General features: G+C 42.7%; 1 protein-coding gene across 7 annotated transcripts in view; it reads left to right on the top strand.

The window, feature by feature from the left end:
- The window catches only part of pde10a (phosphodiesterase 10A), a 158,252-nt gene that overhangs the window by 39,024 nt on the left and 96,558 nt on the right, over positions 1 to 22,670 (top strand). For all 7 annotated transcript variants that reach the window (XM_045702326.1, XM_045702323.1, XM_045702325.1 and 4 more), the window contains one exon: positions 12,972 to 13,106. In XM_045702326.1, coding sequence (XP_045558282.1) covers positions 12,972 to 13,106 — 135 coding nt within the window. Of the gene's footprint in view, positions 1 to 12,971; positions 13,107 to 22,670 lie in introns of those variants that run through there.

Here is a 22,670-nt window from a genome sequence, read left to right as displayed (position 1 = left end):
GGTCTGTCTGTCTTTGTCTATCTCTCTCTCTCCTGTCGGTCTGTCTGTCTTTGTCTCTCTCTCTCCTGTCGGTCTGTCTGTCTTTGTCTCTCTCTCTCTCCTGTCGGTCTGTCTGTCTTTGTCTCTCTCTCCTGTCGGTCTGTCTGTCTTTGTCTCTCTCTCTCTCTCCTGTCGGTCTGTCTGTCTTTGTCTCTCTCTCTCCTGTCGGTCTGTCTGTCTTTGTCTCTCTCTCTCTCCTGTCGGTCTGTCTGTCTTTGTCTCTCTCTCTCTCTCCTGTCGGTCTGTCTGTCTTTGTCTCTCTCTCTCTCTCCTGTCGGTCTGTCTGTCTTTGTCTCGCTCTCTCTCCTGTCGGTCTGTCTGTCTTTGTCTCTCTCTCTCTCCTGTCGGTCTGTCTTTGTCTCGCTCTCTCTCCTGTCGGTCTGTCTGTCTTTGTCTCGCTCTCTCTCCTGTCGGTCTGTCTGTCTTTGTCTCTCTCTCTCTCCTGTCGGTCTGTCTGTCTTTGTCTCTCTCTCTCTCCTGTCGGTCTGTCTGTCTTTCTCTCTCTCTCTCTCCTGTCGGTCTGTCTGTCTCTGTCTCTCTCTCTCTCCTGTCGGTCTGTCTCTGTCTCTCTCTCTCTCCTGTCGGTCTGTCTCTGTCTACTCTCTATCCTTTTATAATTGATCTCTTTTATTCTCATTCCATCTCTGTCCTCTATCTCTCTCTGTCCTCTATCTGTCTGTCATCTATCCCTATCTAGCTCTCTTTCCTCTCTCTCTCTCTGTCCTCTATCTCTCTGTCATCTATCTCTATCTAGCTCTCTGTCCTCTCTCTCTCTCTCTCTCTCTGTCCTCTCTCTCTATATCTCTGTCCTCTATCTCTCTGTCATCTATCTCTATCTAGCTCTCTGTCCTCTCTCTCTCTCTCTCTCTCTGTCCTCTCTCTCTATATCTCTGTCCTCTATCTCTCTGTCATCTATCTCTATCTAGCTCTCTGTCCTCTCTCTCTCTGTCCTCTACCTCTAGCTCTCTCTGTCCTCTATCTAGCTCTCTGTCCTCTCTCTCTCTCTCTGTCCTCTCTCTCTATATATCTCTCTGTCCTCTATCTCTCTGTCATCTATCTCTATCTAGCTCTCTGTCCTCTATCTCTATCTCTCTCTGTCATCTATCTCTATCTCTATCTGTCCTCTATCTCTCTGTCCCCTATCTCTATCTCTCTCTGTCATCTATCTCTATCTAGCTCTCTGTCCTCTCTCTCTATCCTCTTTCTCTCTGTCATCTATCTAGCTCTCTGTCCTCTCTCTATCCTCTTTCTCTCTGTCATCTATCTCTATCTAGCTCTCTGTCCTCTCGCTCTATCCTCTTTCTCTCTGTCCTCTATCTCTATCTAGCTCTCTCTCTATCCTCTTTCTTTCTCTCTGTCCTCTATCTCTCTTTCCTCTATCAATTATATTCAATTTAAGGGGATTTATTGGCATGGGAAACATATGTTAACATTGCCAAAGCAAGTGAGGTAGATAATAAAAAGTGAAATAAACAATAAAAATGAACAGTAAACATTACACTCATAGAAGTTTCAAAAGAATAAAGACATTTCAAATGTCATATTATGTATATATACAGTGTTGTAACGATGTGCAAATAGTTAAAGTACAAAAGGGAAAATAAATAAACATAAATATGGGTTGTATTTACAATGGTGTTCGTTCTTCACTGGTTGCCCTTTTCTTGTGGCAACAGGTCACAAATCTTGCTGCTGTGATGGCACACTGTGGTATTTCACCCAGTAGATATGGGAGTTTATCAACATTGGGTTTGTTTTTTAATTCTTTGTGGATCTGTGTAGTCTGAGGGAAATATGTGTCTCTAATATGGTCATACATTTGGCAGGAGGTTAGGAAGTGCAGCTCCGTTTCCACCTCATTTTGTGGGCAGTGTGCACATAGCCTGGTCTGCCTACGGCGGCCTTTCTCAATAGCAAGGCTATACTCACTGAGTCTGTACATAGTCAAAGCTTTCCTTAAGTTTGGGTCGTCACAGTGGTCAGGTATTCTGCCACTGTGTCCTCTCTGTTTAGGGCCAAATAGCATTCTAGTTTGCTCAGTTTTTTTGGTAATTCTCTCTATCTAGCGCTCTGTCCTCTATATCTCTCTCTCTGTCCTCTATCTCTCTGTCCTCTCTCTCTCTATCCTCTTTCTCTCTCTGTCTCTCCGTCCTCTCTCTCTCTGTCCTCTATCTCTCTGTCCTCTTTCTCTCTCTGTCTCTCCGTCCTCTATCTCTCACTGTCCTCTACCTCTCTGTCCTCTCTCTCTGTCCACTATCTCTCTCTGTCCTCTATCTCTCTTTCTCTCCGTCCTCTATCACTCTCGGTCTCTCTCTTGTCTCCTCCTCTCTTGTTCTCCTCTCTACTGTTTATAGACCCATATGCCTATGTTCTCCTACTTTAAGTTCAGTTGGTCCTCTTACTTTGAGTTGAAATGTTAGAGGTGGTGTGGTGTAGAGTAGTGCTGAATTGACCCTTCGCTAAGTCCCCACCTACAATTCTGGGCAACCAATCACATCGTTCTGGTAGATAGCAACTTTCAATAACCAAGTTCGACGCCTTGGACAAGCTCACGTTTGAAATGCATGGATGCCAAACGAGGGCAATGGCAAAAAACTTTTCATCAAATCATGAATTGTTTACCAGGGATACTTGCGAATGTGATTCCTGAAGTACAGTTAGAGTATTTTTTTAAATCCAAAATGATACTTTTGTTGCATTGTTTTTGCTGGCTGGTTGCTTAGTTCATTGTTGGCCACCATTTAAAACATCGCTAACGCTAGCTAGCTAGCCAGTAAATATAACTATTTTTTTCCAAATATATGTTAGCTGGCTAAGTTAGCTCCAGTATATTATGAATATAACCCTCTGTCGACGTCAGGATACACTTTGAGAGCAGTAGTTAGCTCCTGTAGTGGCTAGTCACACTACAAACTTTATTACCAGGTTACCGTGAAACAGTTGTTAGGACCGGCCAACATTCAGGCTGCTGCAGAGACACTGTGGAGGTGCTGGTTAGAATGGGTTTGTTTAAATGATTGCGAAATGGGTGTAATTGTTGCAATAGCTTCCCACTGGGCATACACTGGTTGAATCAACATGGTTTCAACATGTCATTTCAATGAAATTCCGTTGAATAGACGTCTGTGCCCAGTAGGTTGTGAGTAGGCAACATATCCTATAATCCTAAATTCACTTGTTGAATTATTTAGTCGTATTCAATGATTTTATATTAATCTTATTTCCCTAATCTGGGCCGTTTGTGTTACTACCTTACACAAGCTTGCATTTTCACCCCATAAATTGAGTGGAATTAATCAATACATTTTTGATGTCAATATAAAAGTTTATAGTCAGCAAGATGATACTAAATTGATTTAAACAGATTCTTTGGTTTGGTAGCGTTGATTCTGTCCGTCCGGGGGACATAGAACGTAGTTGATCATTTTCGAACTCAAATGGCAAGAAAATCAGGATGTCTCTCTTTATAAAATCACTGGCCACAAACAACTACAGGGATTTGAATGTCAAGCTGTCAATCAAATGAAAGCCAACCCCTGTCACAATGTAGAGGTTCACTGTACGACCAAAAGGATGTGGACACCTGCTTGTCCAACATCTCATTCCAAAATCATGGGCATTATTATGGAGTTGGTCCCCCCCTTTGCTGCTATAACAGCCTCCACTCTTCTGGGAAGGCTTTCCACTAGACGTTGGAACATTGCTGTGGGGACTTTCTTCCATTCAGCCTCGAGCATTAGTGAGGTCGCGCACTGATGTTGGGTGATTAGGCCTGGCTCGCAGTTGGCCTTCCAATTCATCCCAAAGGTGTTCAATGGGGTTGAGGTCAGGGCTCTGTGCAGGCCAGTCAAGTTCTTCCACACCGATCTCGACAAACCATTTCTGTATGGACCTCACTTTGTGCACGGGGACATTGTCATGCTGAAACAGGAAAAGGCCTTACCCAAACTGTTGCCACAAAGTTGGAATCACAGAATCGTCTATAATGTCATTGTATGCTGTAGCGTTACGATTTCCCTTCACTGGATCTAAGGGGCCCGAACCATGAAAAACAGCCCCAGACCATTATTCTTCCTCCACCAAACTTTACAGTTGGCACTATGTATTTGGGTAGGTAACCTTCTCCTGGCATCCATCAAACCCAGATTTGTTCGTCGGACTGCTTTACACCTCTCCAGCCGACTCTTGGCATTGTGCATGTTTTGGACATCTTGTAGTCTGGATCTACATATGCCATCAGGGTTATTGAAGTCAACATCCACTACCATTGTCTGCTTATCAACTGCAGTCATTTCTACCGTACTGTGATTCTTCTCTCTCTTATTGCACTTTGTTGGTGTGAGGAGCCTGTCTGTCTGCTGTTGGGGACCTGCACTGCTGCCAGCAACGGTTTGGGTCTCACAGACCCTCCCTCTCGGATGGTTAAGCGTTGTACCTGTACTGCCACTGTAACTCAATGCATTTCACCACCTTCTCATTTAACCTGTTAAAGTTTTACCAAACAGGACTTCGCTGCTGTCGCTTCCCTGTCTCACTCTCTTTTTCCAGCCGTTAACGGCGTTGGTGTACCGAGTGCTTTATATTTCTTGTATATAATTGTAAAGATTCATATCTCCTCCCACTAACCTTATAGCATTGTTGCGTCAGGTATTTATTAAAACATTTTTAAGTCCCGTTATGATCATCGGGGGGGACCTGCTAGTGGTAGTTAACAGCACTGTGATTTTCATTTTGTTGAGAAGAAATGAAGTTGTCATGCTTTATTTGTTCACAAAAAGGTTGTGTCAAACCAGTGGGCTATTCAGAAAACTAGACACAGAATCTGTAGTCTCAATACTTACAAAATTACTGTCACCGGAAACACTCACACACACATGCGCACACACACGAACACATGCACACTCACTCACACACGTGCACACAGAGAGAAAGGACAGTGCAGACAGACGCCAGCATGTCCATTAAGTATAACTCTACCTCCGTGATGGTTCAATGATGTCCAGGCTAATGGCTGTTCTCCCCGTCGTCCCCGACAACACACATAATAAACAGTAGCTCTCAACAACCTCCGGGCCTCCTTCTCTCCCTCCTCCTCTCCGTCCTTCTCTCCCTCCTCCTCGCCTCCTACTCTCTCTCCTCCTCGCCTCCTCCTCTCCCTCCTTCTCTCCCTCCTCCTCCTCTCCCTCCTTCTCTCCCCCCTTCCTCTAGCTGCCTCCGTTGGGCCTCTTCTCCCTCGGAGATGCAGACCGCCACTGTCCCAGGGGACAGAGCTGGTTTGGAATGACGCCATGATTTCAACCAGCTTTGCCATCTTAGATGTTTAGATGAAGCTATTATCCCTCGGTCAAAAGCAGAAATCCTATTTTTCTGTCAGATATGTTTTGTTTTCCTTTCTCTGCCAATAGATAGATGAGTGAAATATATAACGATTGAATGATTGAAAGAAGTACTATATAATTAATGAACGAAAGTCCTGCTGAAAAAAAACTGCATATACCAGCATACATTTCAAGCTGGTCCATGCTTGTTGTTGTGTTTTCGCTGGTGACCAGCCTTCACAGTGTTTTGGACATTGGTGACCACCATAAGCTGTGTTTTGGACACTGGTGACCAGCCTTCACAGTGTTTTGGACACTGGTGACCAGCATAAACTAAAGTAAAACAATAATCAAGTTGAATTATGGCAGTATGCAAAGTCAGGTCCAATTCCTTTTGAAATCCTGTCAGAGAGGATTCCCAAAATCTACATTCAGAATGACTGCCAGAGTTAAACAATAAGTTTACTGAGTGACTACCTGAACCATCTAAACTGGAACAACAATCTAAGTAACGGGTGCAATAAGTCTACTATACATATTGGATTAGTTTAGAAAAATATATGTTATTTGTCTTGTGTAGCATAACATATATTTTTGAATTAATCAATCAATCAATGTACGTGCAAAAACACAGATATTGCAACAAACAATTCTAAACATCAAACTGCAATAGAGCATGCTGGGAAATATGATAATGATGGGTGTGGTTTTGCAGACCAAATTCTGATTACTTGGAAGTCAACTTCACATGGGATTTGAACTTACAACCTGCGTTTCCTGCTATGTGGGTAGGATTAGGTCGTTAAAAGATTAGAACCAATAGACATTCTGTCATTTGTCCCTATGGGGGAACACTTTTTGGGTGCCACATAGAACCCTTTGATTTTTCCCTGTAGGGCAGTGGTCACCAACCGGTCGATCGCATTCATAGTCGATCACCAAACATTTTATGTAAAAAAACTACAATAAAGCCTTGCGTTCCTATATATATATATTTATTTTTATTTTAGTGATGTTGACAGTAGGTGCACTTGATTCAGCAGCCCTAGCGCCGGCAAGACAAAGTGTTCCCATTTTTAGCCATTTCATGTGTCTGAAGGTAGAACTCGGCAGGCCCTGAGAGCAAATCAAGTGCACTTATAGGTTTACCGCTGGCAAATCAGATTGCTCAGATCAAGGTGTCTGCACAGTTTCCTCAAGCTATAGCCTGTAAATAGAAGCCTTGAGCGCACATCAAAGTTGATACTGTGACATTTCAAAACTTGTAAAACCATGACTAGAGAGACTACAGCAAAGAGCTCGTTTTTCAGCCACTTCACAAATTTCTTGATAACAAACTATAGTTTTGGCAAGTCGGTTAGGACATCTACTTTGTGCATGACACAAGTAATTTTTCCAACAATTGTTTACAGACAGATTATTTCACTAATTATTCACTGTATCACAATTCCAGTGGGTCAGAAGTTTACAGACACTAAGTTGACTGTGCCTTTAAACAGCTTGGAAAATTCCAGAAAATGATGTCATTGCTTTAGAAGCTTCTGATAGGCTAATTGACATCATTTCAGTAAATTGGAGGTGTACTTGTGGATGTATTTTAAGGCCTACCTTCAAACTCAGTGCCTCTTTGCTTGACATCATGGGAAAATCAAAAGAAATCAGCCAAGACCTCAGAAAACAATTGTAGACCTCCACAAGTCTGGTTCATCCTTGGGAGCAATTTCCACTGTAAAACGAGTCCTATATCGACATAACCTGAAAGGCCGCTCAGCAAGGAAGAAGCCACTGCTCCAAAACCGCCATTAAAATGCCAGACTACGGTTTGAAACTGCACATGGGGACAAAGATTGTACTTTTTGGAGAAATGTCCTCTGGTCTGATGAAACAAAAATAGAACTGTTTGGCCATAATGACCATCGTTATGTTTGGAGGAAAAAGGGGGAGGCTTGCAAGCCGAAGAACACCATCCCAACCGTGAAGCATGTGGGTGGCAGCATCATGTTGTGGGGGTGCTTTGCTGCAGGAGGGACTGGTGCTCTTCACAAAATAGATGGCATCATGAGGGAATGAAAATTATGTGGAATATTGAAGCAACATCTCAAGACATCAGACAGGAAGTTAAATCTTGTCGCAAATGGGTCTTCCAAATGGACAATGACCCCAAGCACACTTCCAAAGTTGTGGCAAAAATGGCTTAAGGACAACAAAGTCAAGGTATTGGAGTGGCCATCACAAAGCCCCGACCTCAATCCTATAGAACATTTGTGGGCAGACCTGAAAAAGCATGTGCAAGCAAGGAGGCCTACAAACCTGACTAAGTTACACCAGCTTTGTCAGGAGGAATGAACTTATTGTGGGAAGTTTGTGGAAAGCTACCCAAAACGTTTGACCCAAGTTAAACAATTTAAAGGCAATGCTACCAAATACTAATTGAGTGTATGTAAACTTCTGACCCACTGGGAATGTGATGAAAGAAATAAAAGCTGAAATAAATCATTCTCTCTACTATTATTCTGACATTTCGCATTCTTAAAATAAAGTGGTGATCCTAACTGATGTAAGACAGGGAATTTTTACTAGGATTAAATGTCAGGAATTGTGAAAAACTAAGTTTAAATGTATTTGGCTAAGGTGTACGTAAACTTCCGACTTCAACTGTACATGTTTAGGTTGTTATTCAACACTTTTTTCTCCTCAATTTCGTGATATCCAATTGGTAGGAATGGACTCGGGAGAGGCGTGTCCGAAACACGACCCCGCCAAGCTGCACTGCCTGCTTAACCCAGAAGCTAGCCACATCAACGTGTCGGAGAAAACACCGTACACCTGGCGACCGTGTCTGCATGCATGTGTCCGGCCCACCACTGGAGCCTCTAGAGGGCAGTGGGACAAAAATATCCCAGCCGACCAAACCCTCCCCTAACCCAGACGATGCTGGGCCAATTGTCCACCGCCTCATGGGTCTCCCAGTTGAGGCCAACTGCGGCACAGCCTGGAATTGAACCAGGATCTGTAGTGACACAGCTAGCGCTAAGTGCCTTAGTCCGCTGCGCCACTCAGGAGCCCCACTTTAACACGTTTAGAAGCCATGCACGTTCTCCCTACTTCCACTCATGCTACAACAGCCGCAATGAATGAGTTTAGCAAAGTGTTTCAATAATATTGCTTTGTATTATTAGCGGCTTGTTTTTAATACATTTCTCTGGTCATAATATTCATAGTAACTTAGTGTGTTACGCAGACTGACCTGATGGCGTGACTGGAAAATCAGTTTGCTGCCAACGATGATGCTGGGTCCCGAGTGACGCCGGGTCCCGAGTGTGCAGACACAAATAATACTTAGTAGTTGTCAACAAATGTTCTTTTAAACAGAAAAGTTCAGTAAAGGTATAGTCATCTACTGGTACAACACTTCTACTCACGGTTGGCGCTAATCAACTCCACTGATACAACACTTCTACTCACGGTTGGCGCTAATCAACTCCACTGGTACAACACTTCTACTCACGGTTGGCGCTAATCAACTCCACTGGTACATTGCCCCACCTACGTTTCTAAGCGCAGTGATGATTGTACCTTATATTCAAAATATTGGGTTGAAAAAGTTATCTGCACATCGATTATCTGCACATCAGAATCACCTTAATTTGCTAAGTAAATTTACACATACCCAGAATTTGCCTTAGTGTGAAGGTGCTGCCACGCACCCTACCATGCACCCTAAAAGGAACTGCCCAGTTGCATGTGAAGGTACCTTATGTGTACCCCAGGGAACAACACTGTACGCTAACTATACCCTAATTTCGAGAGTGTTTGGATATATGTTCTTGGTGATAAAGATATACCTGGTGGCACTGCTGAAACATTAATGAATACCCTTCTGCTTAAAAGCGTCCAAGTTCAAATCCCCAAAGCATTTATGCACACTTTATATCAAGTGTCCCTGATCTCTGCTATTTGTTTTACATTGAAATAATCTGACAACTATTGACTTAATTCTGGGCAGCTTTTAGCAAAGTGCAGAAATGTTTTCTTGCTATTAAATCTGTGGCCAATCTCTGGGGTGATACAGAGGAGTCAATGTTCAGTCCTTGAGTCACTGCCTGACAAAGTCATGTTAGGATATATCAGTTGTCCTGTTGGAGCTTTGTGCCGAATCCACTGCGTTGTTTCAGGTGCAACATTTATGGTCTGACTTCAGAAGAGTTCCAGGGTGTGTTGAGGGCTGGTGTCCCGTCCTCCCAGGCCTTTGGTATGGTGCAGGAGCAGATAGGGTCAAAGTAGTGGAATGGGGTAGCGGGTTTTTAATGGTGTCTAGGGCTCTATTTCACTTTCTTAGAGGAACAGACTAATCAAGATAATTTAATGGAGGTAGTCTATGACTATCACACTCCAGTACAGTAGGTAGACTGTGACTGGCCTCACACTCCAGTACAGTAGGTAGACTGTGACTGGCCTCACACTCCAGTACAGTAGGTAGACTGTGACTGGCCTCACACTCAAGTACAGTAGGTAGGCTATGACTGGCCTCACACTCCAGTACAGTAGGTAGACTGTGACTGGCCTCACACTCCAGTACAGTAGGTCGACTGTGACTGGCCTCACACTCCAGTACAGTAGGTAGACTGTGACTGGCCTCACACTCCAATACAGTAGGTAGACTGTGACTGGCATCACACTCCAGTACAGTAGGTAGACTGTGAATGGCCTCACACTCCAGTACAGTAGGTATACTGTGAATGGCCTCAGACTCCAGTACAGTAGGTAGACTGTGAATAGCCTCACACTCCAGTACAGTAGGTAGACTGTGAATGGCCTCACACTCCAGTACAGTAGGTAGACTGTGAATGGCCTCACACTCCAGTACAGTAGGTAGACTGTGAATTGCCTCACACTCCAGTACAGTAGGTAGACTGTGAATTGCCTCACACTCCAGTACAGTAGGTAGACTGTGACTAGCCTCACACTCCAGTACAGTAGGTATACTGTGACTGGCCTCACACTCCAGTACAGTAGGTATACTGTGACTGGCCTCACACTCCAGTACAGTAGGTATACTGTGACTGGCCTCACACTCCAGTACAGTAGGTGGACTATGAATGGCCTCCCAGTACAGTAGGTGGTGGTGTATGCACCTAAAAGTTATATGCGATCTGCCAATCAAATTCCAAAGAAGAGAAAGAAGAAGCATTTCATGGCGTGAAAGGAAAACATGGTGGAAAGGGAAAGAACAGGATGATTCTTCAAAACCATCACAGTATTAAAGAACCCTTCCTGATATGAAAACATTATATTAAAAAGAACCCCTCAATCCATTCCTGGTATTCTGGTCAAGGTGGTCTGCAAAACCACGCCCATCATTATCATATTTCCCAGCATGCTCTATTGTAGTTAGATTTTTTTGAATTGCTTCACAAAGATAAATAACATACATTTTCTAAACTAATCCAATCTGTGAGTTGGATTTACTGCACCCATTAATGAAACGGTTGTTCCAGTTTACATGGTTTAGGTAGGGTCAGTCACTGATCGTCCTAATCCTGCTAGTCATTCTGATTGCAGTTTGCGGGAGATAGATTTCACTTTGAAAGCTAGCATAATGTGACTTGATGCTGGTTTTGCGGGTGACCAGCATATGCTGGTAAATTTATGATCGGTATATGCTTTGTGTGTCCAAAACACAGCGGGAGCTGGTCACCAGCGAAAACACAAGGAAGGCTGGTCACCAGCGAAAACAAAAGGAAGGCTGGTCACCAGCGAAAACAAAAGGAAGGCTAGTCACCAGCGAAAACAGAAGGAAGGCTGGTCACCAGCGAAAACAAAAGGAAGGCTGGTCACCAGCGAAAACAAAAGGAAGGCTAGTCACCAGCGAAAACAAAAGGAAGGCTGGTCACCAGTGAAAACAAAAGGAAGGCTGGTCACCAGTGAAAACAAAAGGAAGGCTGGTCACCAGCGAAAACAAAAGGAAGGCTGGTCACCAGCGAAAACAAAAGGAAGGCTGGTCACCAGTGAAAACAAAAGGAAGGCTGGTCACCAGCGAAAACAAAAGGAAGGCTAGTCACCAGTGAAAACAAAAGGAAGGCTGGTCACCAGCGAAAACAAAAGGAAGGCTAGTCACCAGCGAAAACAAAAGGAAGACTGGTCACCAGCGAAAACAAAAGGAAGGCTAGTCACCAGCGAAAACAAAAGGAAGGCTAGTCACCAGTGAAAACAAAAGGAAGGCTGGTCACCAGTGAAAACAAAAAGAAAGCTGGTCACCAGCGAAAACAAAAGGAAGGCTGGTCACCAGCGAAAACAAAAGGAAGACTGGTCACCAGCGAAAACAAAAGGAAGGCTGGTCACCAGTGAAAACAAAAAGAAAGCTGGTCACCAGCGAAAACAAAAGGAAGGCTAGTCACCAGTGAAAACAAAAGGAAGGCTGGTCACCAGTGAAAACAAAAGGAAGGCTGGTCACCAGCGAAAACAAAAGGAAGGCTAGTCACCAGTGAAAACAAAAGGAAGGCTAGTCACCAGTGAAAACAAAAGGAAGGCTGGTCACCAGCGAAAACAAAAGGAAGGCTAGTCACCAGCGAAAACAAAAGGAAGACTGGTCACCAGCGAAAACAAAAGGAAGGCTAGTCACCAGCGAAAACAAAAGGAAGACTGGTCACCAGCGAAAACAAAAGGAAGGCTGGTCACCAGCGAAAACAAAAGGAAGGCTGGTCTCTATGCTGTTTTTTTCAGCAGGGAGATAGAATGAATCAAAGATGGAATTAATGTATGAATGAATTAATGAAAAAAGTAAATCAGTGAATGAAATAGGTAATTAATAAAGTATATAATGACTAAAAGAGGTATTGAATGAAAGAGGTAATGAATGAAAGATGTAATGAATGAAAGAGGTTATGAATGAAAGGTAATGAATGAATGATTGAAAGACGTAATGAATGAAAGGTAATGAATGAATGAATGAATGAATGAAAGATGTAATGAATGAATGAATGAAAGATGTAATGAATGAAAGAGGTTATGAATGAATGAATGATATATGTAATAAATGAGAGGTAATGAATGAAAGAGGGAATGATTGAAAGATGCAATAAATAAAAGTTAATGAATGAAAGAGGTAATGAGTGAATGAAAGATGTAACAAATGAAAGAGGTAATGAATCTAAGATGTAACAAATGAAAGAGGTAATGAATGAAATATATAATGAATGAAATAGGTAATTAATGAAATATATATAATGGCTAAAAGAGGTAATAAATGAAGAGGTAATGAATGAATGAAAGATGTATAAATGAAGAGGTAATGAATGAATGAAAGCTGTATAAATGAAGAGGTAATGAATGAATGAAAGATGTATAAATGAAGAGGTAATGAATGAATGAAAGCTGTATAAATGAAGAGGTAATGAATGAATGAAAGATGTATAAATGAAGAGGTAATGAATGAATGAAAGATGTATAAATGAAGAGGTAATGAATGAATGAAAGCTGTATAAATGAAGAGGAAATGAATGAATGAAAGATGTATAAATGAAGAGGAAATGAATGAATGAAAGATGTATAAATGAAGAGGAAATGAATGAATGAAAGAGCTGATGTCCTCCTCTGTCCCGTGTTATTGTGTAGGTCTGACGGATGACAAAGTGAAGGCGTATCTTTCCCTTCACCCTCAGATGCTGGATGAGTTTGTATCGGAGAGTGTGAGTTCAGAGACACTGGACAGATGGCACAAGAGGAAGAGCAGCGGTAGCCTGCCTGCAGGTAACTCACACACACACCGCTCACAGTACACTGTTACATACTGTAGGTCTCAATGGAGCACCAGCTAGTTTATAGAGGATGTGTTGTCCTTATAAAGACTTTATGAATTACTGTAAAACTTGAATTAAACGCAGTCTCAAATAGCCACATGTCCCTTTTAATAGCCAGGCAACGGCCCACATTTCAGCAAATCAACATCTGTTTCAAATAAACGCCGGATCTAAATGAATTGTTTACGAGGTTAGCATTAGTTATCATGAATTGTTTATGAGGTTTAATGTTTGATTTGTTACATTAAATAATTCAGTATGAGTCTAAAAGTTATGGCTATCATCCATTTTTATCGCCAGTAAGTAACTTCTAGCCATTGGCTGCTAACAGCTGAGAACTGCTAGCTAACTGGGAAGCAAAAAAACAGTCAACAGCTTCGGAAGTACGGTCAATTTTTGCATCTGAGCTCCTAGAGTGTGCGGCTCTCCCTTATTTTCAAAAACAGCTGAGAACTGCCTGCCATTGGCTGCTAACAGTTGAGAACTGCCTGCCATTGGCTGCTAACAGTTGAGAACTGCCTGCCATTGGCTGCTAACAGTTGAGAACTGCCTGCCATTGGCTGCTAACAGCTGAGAACTGCCTGCCATTGGCTGCTAACAGCTGAGAACTGCTAGCTAACTGGCAAGCAAAAAAACAGTCAACAGCTTCGGAAGTATGGTAACCTATAAATTGCTGATCGCCCTCTAGTGGCATAAGTAAGATCTGCCAAAAATGCACAAAGAGGAGAATAATTATTGTCAAGGAAAAGGTTGTTTTTTTTCTTCAAAATATAGACATACCAATAAACATGACACTAGCTAGGTTTCCATCCAATTTGAGACAGATTGTCATGCAAATATTCTAAAATCTGCATAAAACAATATGCACATTTTCCCACCAGAGATGTGTTTCCATCAAACTGACTTTTACGGATAGATTGTGCGTGATGACAGTGCACTTAAAAATAACGTTTGTGGTTAAATTGGGTTTGGGATTAAAAAAATAAAAGTTAAACTGGTTTCCATCGAGTTTTAAACTTTACTGATGGTTTTGTCACTAAAACTGTTGTGTTATATAATGAACATACCCACTCTGGTCTTGGCACGACTGCTCTAGCTAACAGTTTGCAGATACAGTGTAGGTAGGCTAGTCTACTGCATAATGACATTATTATGGATAAGAGCTAGAATATGTCAGATGGTAGCCAAGAATCAATCATCATGTCACCAGAATAAGACCATTGGTATTTATTGGAAAGGTGTCACGTCCTGACCCGTGTAAGAGGTCATTTTCCATAGTAGAGTGGTCAGGGCGTGACAGGTGGTTGTGTTGGGTGGTTTTGGGTTTTCTGTTTAGTGTATGTCACCTGACGGAACTGTTGTCGGTCGTTTTTGTTGTTTTCTTAAAAAGTATATTCATTAAAAGTAAATATGAGCACTCTACACGCTGCGCCTTGGTCCCCTTTCAACGACCCCTGTGACAAAAGGAGAAAAGCATCACCATGCACATCCACCACCCGGTGAAGTTCATCAGAACTTATTTCATCTGTAGCTTAATAAACTGCCTGCTATCTCAAGTCGTGCTTTCCCATAGTGTATCATCGGTAGACTCCCAAGTTTCCACCGCTATTTCTCGCATAATTCATTTTTCAGATACGAAAAGATCCCACCATGTCGAACGAACACATTTTCCGTCGGCATTTCTAAAATTGTACCTGTATTTCATGTTTCCGTCAGCTAAGCGATGTTACTTTTTTCATGCGTCAGGTAATTTCGTCAGGTAATTCATCCGCATGAAATGGTTGAATGGAAACGTGGTTACTGTTTGTAAATGATAACACGTTAGTGCAGGAAATGAAATAATTGGTTAAAATGCTGGAAGGGAATGCTGAAATTAAACAATATACTATTCAAAATGAGCAAAAGCTGTGCGCATTAAGGAAATAGATGCCTGACTCAAATAGAAGCCTGTCTCCTCTATTCAGTGCCTGTTGTGTTTATTGATTTAAGCAAATAAAGGCCTGAGCTATTTTAAGTTTTATGGTATGAAGCTTTTATAAGAGCAGCAGCAGCAGCAGGACTGCATGTAACAACCTCTATGTAGTGCCTATGCAGTGCTTATGAAGTGCGTTATGAATGACCTATAAAGCCTTTATAAGAACAGTAGCAGCAGGCCAGGTAACACCACTCACCATCTCCATGGATCACCAGCCAGCCACGGTTGTTTTCAAGTGATTTGTGATGCGTTTATGCGGTGCTTATGAAGTGCGTTATGAATGACCTATAAAGCCTTTATAAGAACAGTAGCAGGTCTGCAGGTAACGAAGAACTTTCCTATTATACGCTCACAGACCTAGCACATCCATCAATAGCCCACAGGCCTGACTGGCCCCCATCTCTCCTACTGACGTCAGAAACAACCTCCTGGGACCAGTGCCGGCCCGAAAGGGGGGCAGGGTGTTCCTGTGTGTCTGTGTCTGTGCGTGCGCACGCTAGTGTGTGTGGAGGGGGCTGGCCGAGGGTGTGGCTGTGAGTTGGGTACAGTTAGGAGAGCTGCTAGAGGTGAGATTTGTCAATGTTTTTTGCCTTTTTCAGTTTTTCTACATGAGGGCTACAGACTAGCCAGTCAGCCAATCAGCCAGTCAGCCAATCAGCCAGTCAGCCAGTCAGCCAGTCAAATGAAGGGTAGGGTATTATTATATATTTTGCTCTTCATTTAGTCATTTAGCAGATGCTCTTATCCAAGTTTAACGTTTTATTAGTCATATGTACAGGATAAGCATGGTATACACTGAGTGTACAAAATTAAGAACACCTGCTCTTTCCATGACATAGATTGACCAGATGAATCCAGGTGAAAGCTATGATCCCTTATTGATGCCACTTAAATCAACTTCAGTCAGTGTAGATGAAGGGGAGGAGACATGTTAAAGAAGAAGTTTTAAGTCTTGAGACAATTGAGACATGGATTGTGTATGTGTACCATTCAGAGGGTGAATGGACAAGACAAAATATTTAAGTACCTTGGAACAGGGTATGGTAGTAGGTGCCAGGCGCACCGTTTTGTGTCAAGAACTGCAACGCTGCTGGGTTTTTCACGCTCAACAGTTTCCTGTGTTTATCAAGAATGGTCCACCATCCAAAGGATATTCAGCCAACTTTACACAACTGTGGGAAGTGAACATGGGGACAGCATCCCTGTGGAATGCATTCGAACACCTTGTAGAGTCCATGTCCTGACATATTGAGGCTGTTCTGAGGGCAATAAGGGGGTGCAACTCAATATTAGGAAGGGGTTCATAATATTTTGTACACTCAGTGTACTTCGTCCAACCAAATGCTTACTTGCAGGTTCCTTCTGGACAATACAACAACAATAAGAAACAATAAAAGATAACAATATGAAGATAAAGTAAATGTCTCAGTAGAATAGAATAAACATTTTAGCATCAGTATAATACAGGAAGGCACAATTTATAGTCCAATATTTACATGTGTATTGGGAATATATTTGTAATTTTTAATTGAACCTTTATTTAAGGGGGGGTGGAATGTGGGGGGCAGTGTATACATTTAAGCAGTATAATAAGAGTCTGGTAGCAGCGGTTGTGATGTCTGTTAAGGTGCAGAGAATCAGAGCAGGTGGTCAGTCCAGTTCAAGTGTTCAGCAGTCTGATGGCTCGTAGATAGAAACTGTCTCAGACCTCATGCTCCGATACCATCTGCCCGACTGTAAGGAAGAGATCAGCTCGCGGCTGGGCTACAGGCCTTCCTCTGGCACCGTTTCAACTAGTCCTGGATGGGTGGGGGACGCAAGGTCCCAGTGATGTACTGAGCTTTCTTCACCACCCGCTGGAGGGCCTTGCGGTCGTGGACGAAGCAATTCCCGTACCAGGCCATGAAGCAACCGGTCAGGATGCTCTCGATGCGGTAGTATTTGGAGAGGACCCGGGGCGGCATGCCAAATTTGTTCAGCCGCCTTAGGAAGTAGAGACGCTGTTGCTCCCTCTTGACAAGAGCGGTGGTGTTGTTGGTCCATGTCAAGTCCTCTGTGATGTGGACACCGAGGAACTTAAAACTGCTGACTCTCTCTACTACCAGTCCCGTTGATGTGGATTGGGGTGTGTTCCCTCCTCTGATTCCTGAAGTCAACAATCAACTCCTTTCTTTTGCTGACGTTGAGGGAGAGGTTGTTGTCCTGACACACCACAATGCCAGTTCACTTACCTCCTCCCTATAGGCTGACTCGTCATTGTTGGTTATCAGGCCTATAACCGTGGTGTCGTCAGCAAACTTGGTGGTGTTGTACAAAGCCATGCAGTCATGGGTGAACAGGGAGTACAGCAGAGGACTGAGGACACAGCCCTGGGGGTGCCCTGTGTTAAGAGTCAGTGTGGAGGAGGTGTTGTTGCCAATCCTCATAGCCTGTGGTCTGCCCATCAGGAAGTCCAGGATCCAGTTGCAGAGGATGGTGTCCAGAACCAGGGCTCTGAGCTTAGTGATGACCTTGGAGGGAGCAATAGTGTTGAATGCTGAACTGTAGTCAATGAACAGCATTCTCACATCCGTGTTTCTCTTGTCCAGATGTGTTACGGCCGTGTGAATAGCGGGGGAAATGGCATCTTCTGTGGATCTGTTGGTATTTTCTGGTGTTTGACAGGATGTTGGCACTTTCTGGTAGGTACGTCGAATGGTTTTGTCTTCTGTGATGTATAGAACCACTCAAAAGTTTGGACACACCTACTTATTCAAGGGTTTCTCTTTATTTTTTACTATTTTCTACATTGTAGAATAATAGTGAAGACATCAAAACTATGAAATAACACATATGGAATCATGTAGTAACCAAAAAACTATTAAACAAATCAAAATGTATTTTATATTTGAGAATCTTCAAAGTAGCCACCCTTTGCCTTGATGACAGCTGGTCAGCACACACTCTGAGGACGCAGCCAGGGATGCCATCTGGGCTGGCAGTTTTGTGAGTATTCACAATTTTATGTTTTCCTTACGTCTGCCTCGGAGAGCAAAAACACCTGGTTGTCCGGAGCAGTGAGAGTCTTCCTGGATGGCTTCGTATTGTCTGCCTCGAAGTGAGTATAAAATGTGTTAAGTTCATCTGGGAGGGAGGCTTCCGTGAGCAACACACAGCTGGATTTTTCTTTGTAGTCCTTGCCACATGCGAAGCGAGTCTGAGTTGTCGGACATCAATTCAAGTTTGTGTCTGTGTTGTCTTTTTGAGTCCCTAAAGTATTTGTGGAGCTCGTACCTGCTTGCCATGTTCCCACCACCGAGTCATCAGGGTTCGTTCTGCTGACATTGAATTCTCCGTTCACCCAGGGTTTTTGGTTTGTTATTGTGGGTACAACGTCATCTAATGAAGCCTGTGACTGACGATGTACACTATATATTTAAAAGTATGTGGACACCCCTTCAAATTAGTGGCTTCGGCTGTTTCAGCCAAACCTGTTGCTGACTGGTGTGTAAAATCGAGCACACAGCCATGTGATCTCCATAGACAATCAGTGGCAGTAGAATGGCCTTACTGAAGAGCTTAGTGAATTTCAACGTGGCAGCGTCGTAGGATGCCACCTTTCTAACAAGTCAGTTCATACAACCGTCTGTCCTCGGTTGCAACACTCACTACCAAGTTCCAAACTTCCTCTGGAAGCAACGTCAGCACAAGAACTGAAATGTGTTTCCATGGCTGAGTAGCCGCACACAAACCTAAGATCACCATGCACAATGCCGAGCGTCTGCTGGAATGGTGTAACGCTCATCGCCATTGGACTTTGCAGCAGTGGAAACGCGTTCTCTGGAGTGATGAATCAAGCTACACCATCTGGCAGTCTGACAAACAAATCTGGGTTTGGCGGATGCCAGGAGAACGCTACCTGGCCAATGCATAGTACCAACTGTAAAGTTTGGTAGAGGAGGATACATGGTCTGGGGATGTTTTTCATAGTTAGGGCTAGGCCCCTTAGTTCCAGTGAAGGGATAGCTTAACGCTACAGCCCGGACCTCACCTTCATCAAACATCTTTAGGATGAATTGGAGTGTTTTCTATCCATATATAATAAGTATATGCATATTCTAGTTACTGGGTAGGATTAGTAACCAGATTAAATCGGGTACATTTTTTTTATCCAGACGTGCAAATGCTGCCCCCTAGACCCAACAGGTTAACTAGGAAGTCGGGGCACCAAGGAAAATATTCAGATTACAAAGTTATAATTTTCCTAATATAACTTTCAGATATTTTAATATCTGATCAATTAGTCTTCTGATTAATGACGTATTCTTTACCTCACGTCAGTCTAATTCCAATCGTCATAAATTGTTGGTTATCTGCATGAACCCAGTCTTCACAATGAGTCATCCATACATCAATTGTCTTAAAATCATTTATTTACTAACTAAGTAATTCACAGAAATGCATAACAAACAGTAGATATGGTTACAAGGAAATCATAGGGGAATGTGCCCTAGTGGGCTAAACCGGCATGGCGGCTTGTTAGACAAAAGGGGAGTGGGCAGTCAACTGAGAAGGCACTACAGAGTTGATAATTATAACAATTGAAATGCAAATCCTTTGCACATGAACGCTCACTCATTCGGGAACAATTGCAATCAATATATATATTTACGCTCAGTGTGTCGTCGGGATCTCTGTTGAAAAGTTTGTTTCTGTTGGAGAGTCTGTCCGCCCTCTCTCTCTCTGTCGTGGTTAGAATGGGTAGTTCAGAGTGACATTCATTAATGTCGTTATAGGACAGATGTTTCAGCGGTTGTCGGTCTTCGCGTTCAATGATACCGAATTCCTAGCTGCAGACTAGTAATTAATATCAAAGACTTGTTCTTATTCTGTCGGTATCGATAGTCTAAGAGTTTAACCACGAGTTTAACCACGTTAAAAGTTCAGCAAGAGGAATGCATGGTCAAACCTTGGCCCTCTCGTTATCGAGGTAAGCTCGGTCTGGTGATAGAAAACCTAGGTGGGGGTTTTATTCGGAAGAGCAGAAAAGTACCTGTCCCATGACGCCAGACCATAACTGTGCTCATGGGAGGTCCTCTGATTTAGTTAGACTCCAAAGGGAATTCGAGTTTCCTTCATTAAACAGTCCAAAATCACATTACACAATTTCACAAACAGTTCCATCCTTATTCATTCATTTTATACAACCATTTAGATGTAAGTCTCATAGCTGAGGCTATTGTATAAACATGATTATGGTAATATGAACGTATTGTCTCTCATGAGTTTCACAAAATTGTACCAAACGGACCAGTTCATAGCTGGATTCTTCACCGATCTTTTATACCTTCTCCAGAACCTGAATATTGTTCGGTTGTCAAGTTCTGTGAGGTAGAAGAAATTCCTTTGTGTGGTCTATGAAAACTCACTCTGTCTCTATACTGTGGCCATGAGGAGAGAATCTCCTCATAGGACTTTACAACCTCTTCTTACAGAGCCTGGTGTCAGGAGTATAGAGGTCGGGGATGGTGCATAGAAAAGGGCTGGTGCAGAGGGAGGTGGGTCAACTGTGCTCGCTGTACCCAAAGAGGGCAACGTCATGACACAGTCAATAATACCATAAAAAGAAAAGTCTATATACATTGTGTGCAAATGAGGTAAGATAAGGGAGGTAAGGGAGGTAAGGCAATAAATCGGCCATAGTGGCGAAGTAATTACATTATAGCAATTAAACACTGGAATGGTAGATGTGCAGAAGATGAATGTGCAAGTAGAGATACTGGGGTGCAAAGGAGCAAGATAAATAAATAAATACAGTATGGGGATGAGGTAGTTGGATGGGCTATTTACAGATGGGCTATATACAGGTGCAGTGATCTGTGAGCTGGTCTGACAGCTGGTGCTTAAAGCTAGTGAGGGAGATATATGTCTCCAGGTTCAGTGATTTTTGCGGTTCGTTCCAGTCATTGGCAGCAGAGAACTGGAAGGAAAGGCAGCCAAAGGAGGAATTGGCTTTGGGGGTGACCAGTGAGATATACAGTGGGGGAAAAAAGTATTTGATCCTCTGCTGATTTTGTACGTTTGCCCACTGACAAAGAAATGATCAGTCTATAATTTTAATAGTAGGTTTATTTGAACAGTGAGAGACAGAATAACAACAAAAAAATATTTTTGATATAGGTCTGTAGCAGTTTGGGTCTAGAATGCCTCCCCCTTTGAAGAAGGGGATGACCGCAGCTGCTTTCCAATCTTTGGGAATCTCAGACGATATGAAAAAGAGGTTGAACATGCTAGTAATAGGGGTTGCAACAATTTTGGCAGATAATTTTAGAAAGAGAGGGTCCAGATTGTCTAGCCCGGCTGATTTGTAGGGGTCCAGATTTTGCAGCTCTTTCAGAACATCAGCTATCTGGATTTGGGTGAATGACAGTTGGGTGAGTTGCTGTGGGGGGTGCCAGGCTGTTGACCGGGGTTGAGGTAGCCAGGTGGAAAGCATGGCCAGCCGTAGAAAAATGCTTATTGAAATGTTCAATTATAGTGGATTTATCGATGGTGACAGTGTTTCCTAGCCTCAGTGCAGTGGGCAGCTGGGAGGAGGTGCTCTTATTCTCCATGGACTTTACAGTGTCCCAGAACTTTTTTGAGTTTGTGCTACAGGATGCAAATTTCTGCTTGAAAAAGCTAGTCTTAGCTTTCCTAACTGCTGTGTATATTGGTTCCTAACTTCCCTGAAAAGTTGCCTATCACGGGGGCTATTTGATGCTAATGCAGAACGCCACAGGATGTTTTTCTGCTGGTCAAGGGCCGTCAGGTCTGGAGAGAACCAAGGGCTATTTCTGTTCCTGGTTCAAAATTCTTTGAATGGGGCATGCTTATTTAAGATGGTGAGGACGGCACTTTTAAAGAATTACCAGGCATCCTGTACTGATGGGATGAAGTCAATATCCTTCCAGGATACCTGGGCCAGGTCAATTAGAAAGGCCTGCTCGCTGAAGTGTTTTAGGGAGCGTTTGACAGTGATCAGGGGTGGTCGTTTGACCGCAGACTAGAGGTCGGCCGATTATGATTTTTCAACACCGATACCGATTATTGGAGGACCAAAAAAAATCCGATGCCGATTAATCGGACGATATTTTTGTTTGTTTGTTTGTTTATTTATTTTTAATAATGACAATTGCAACAATACTGAATGAACACTTATTTTTACTTAATATAATACATCAATAAAATAAATTTAACCTCAAATAAATCATGAAACATGTTCAATTTGGTTTAAATAATGCAAAACAATGTGTTGGAGAAGAAAGTAAAAGTGCAATATGTGCCATGTAAAAAAGCTAAGGTTTAAGTTCCTTGCTCAGAACATGAGAACATATGAAAGCTGGTGGTTCCTTTTAACATGAGTCTTCAATATTCCCAGGTAAGTTTTAGGTTGTAGTTATTATAGGAATTATAGGACTATTTCTCTCTATACGATTTGTATTTCATATACCTTTGACTATTGGATGTTCTTATAGGCACTTTAGTATTGCCAGTGTAACAGTATAGCTTCCCTCCCTC

Source organism: Salmo salar, chromosome ssa19 (genome assembly GCF_905237065.1).
Source record: "Salmo salar chromosome ssa19, Ssal_v3.1, whole genome shotgun sequence".
Taxonomy (NCBI): Eukaryota; Metazoa; Chordata; class Actinopteri; order Salmoniformes; family Salmonidae; genus Salmo; species Salmo salar.
This window is presented reverse-complemented; position numbering and strand designations above follow the sequence as displayed.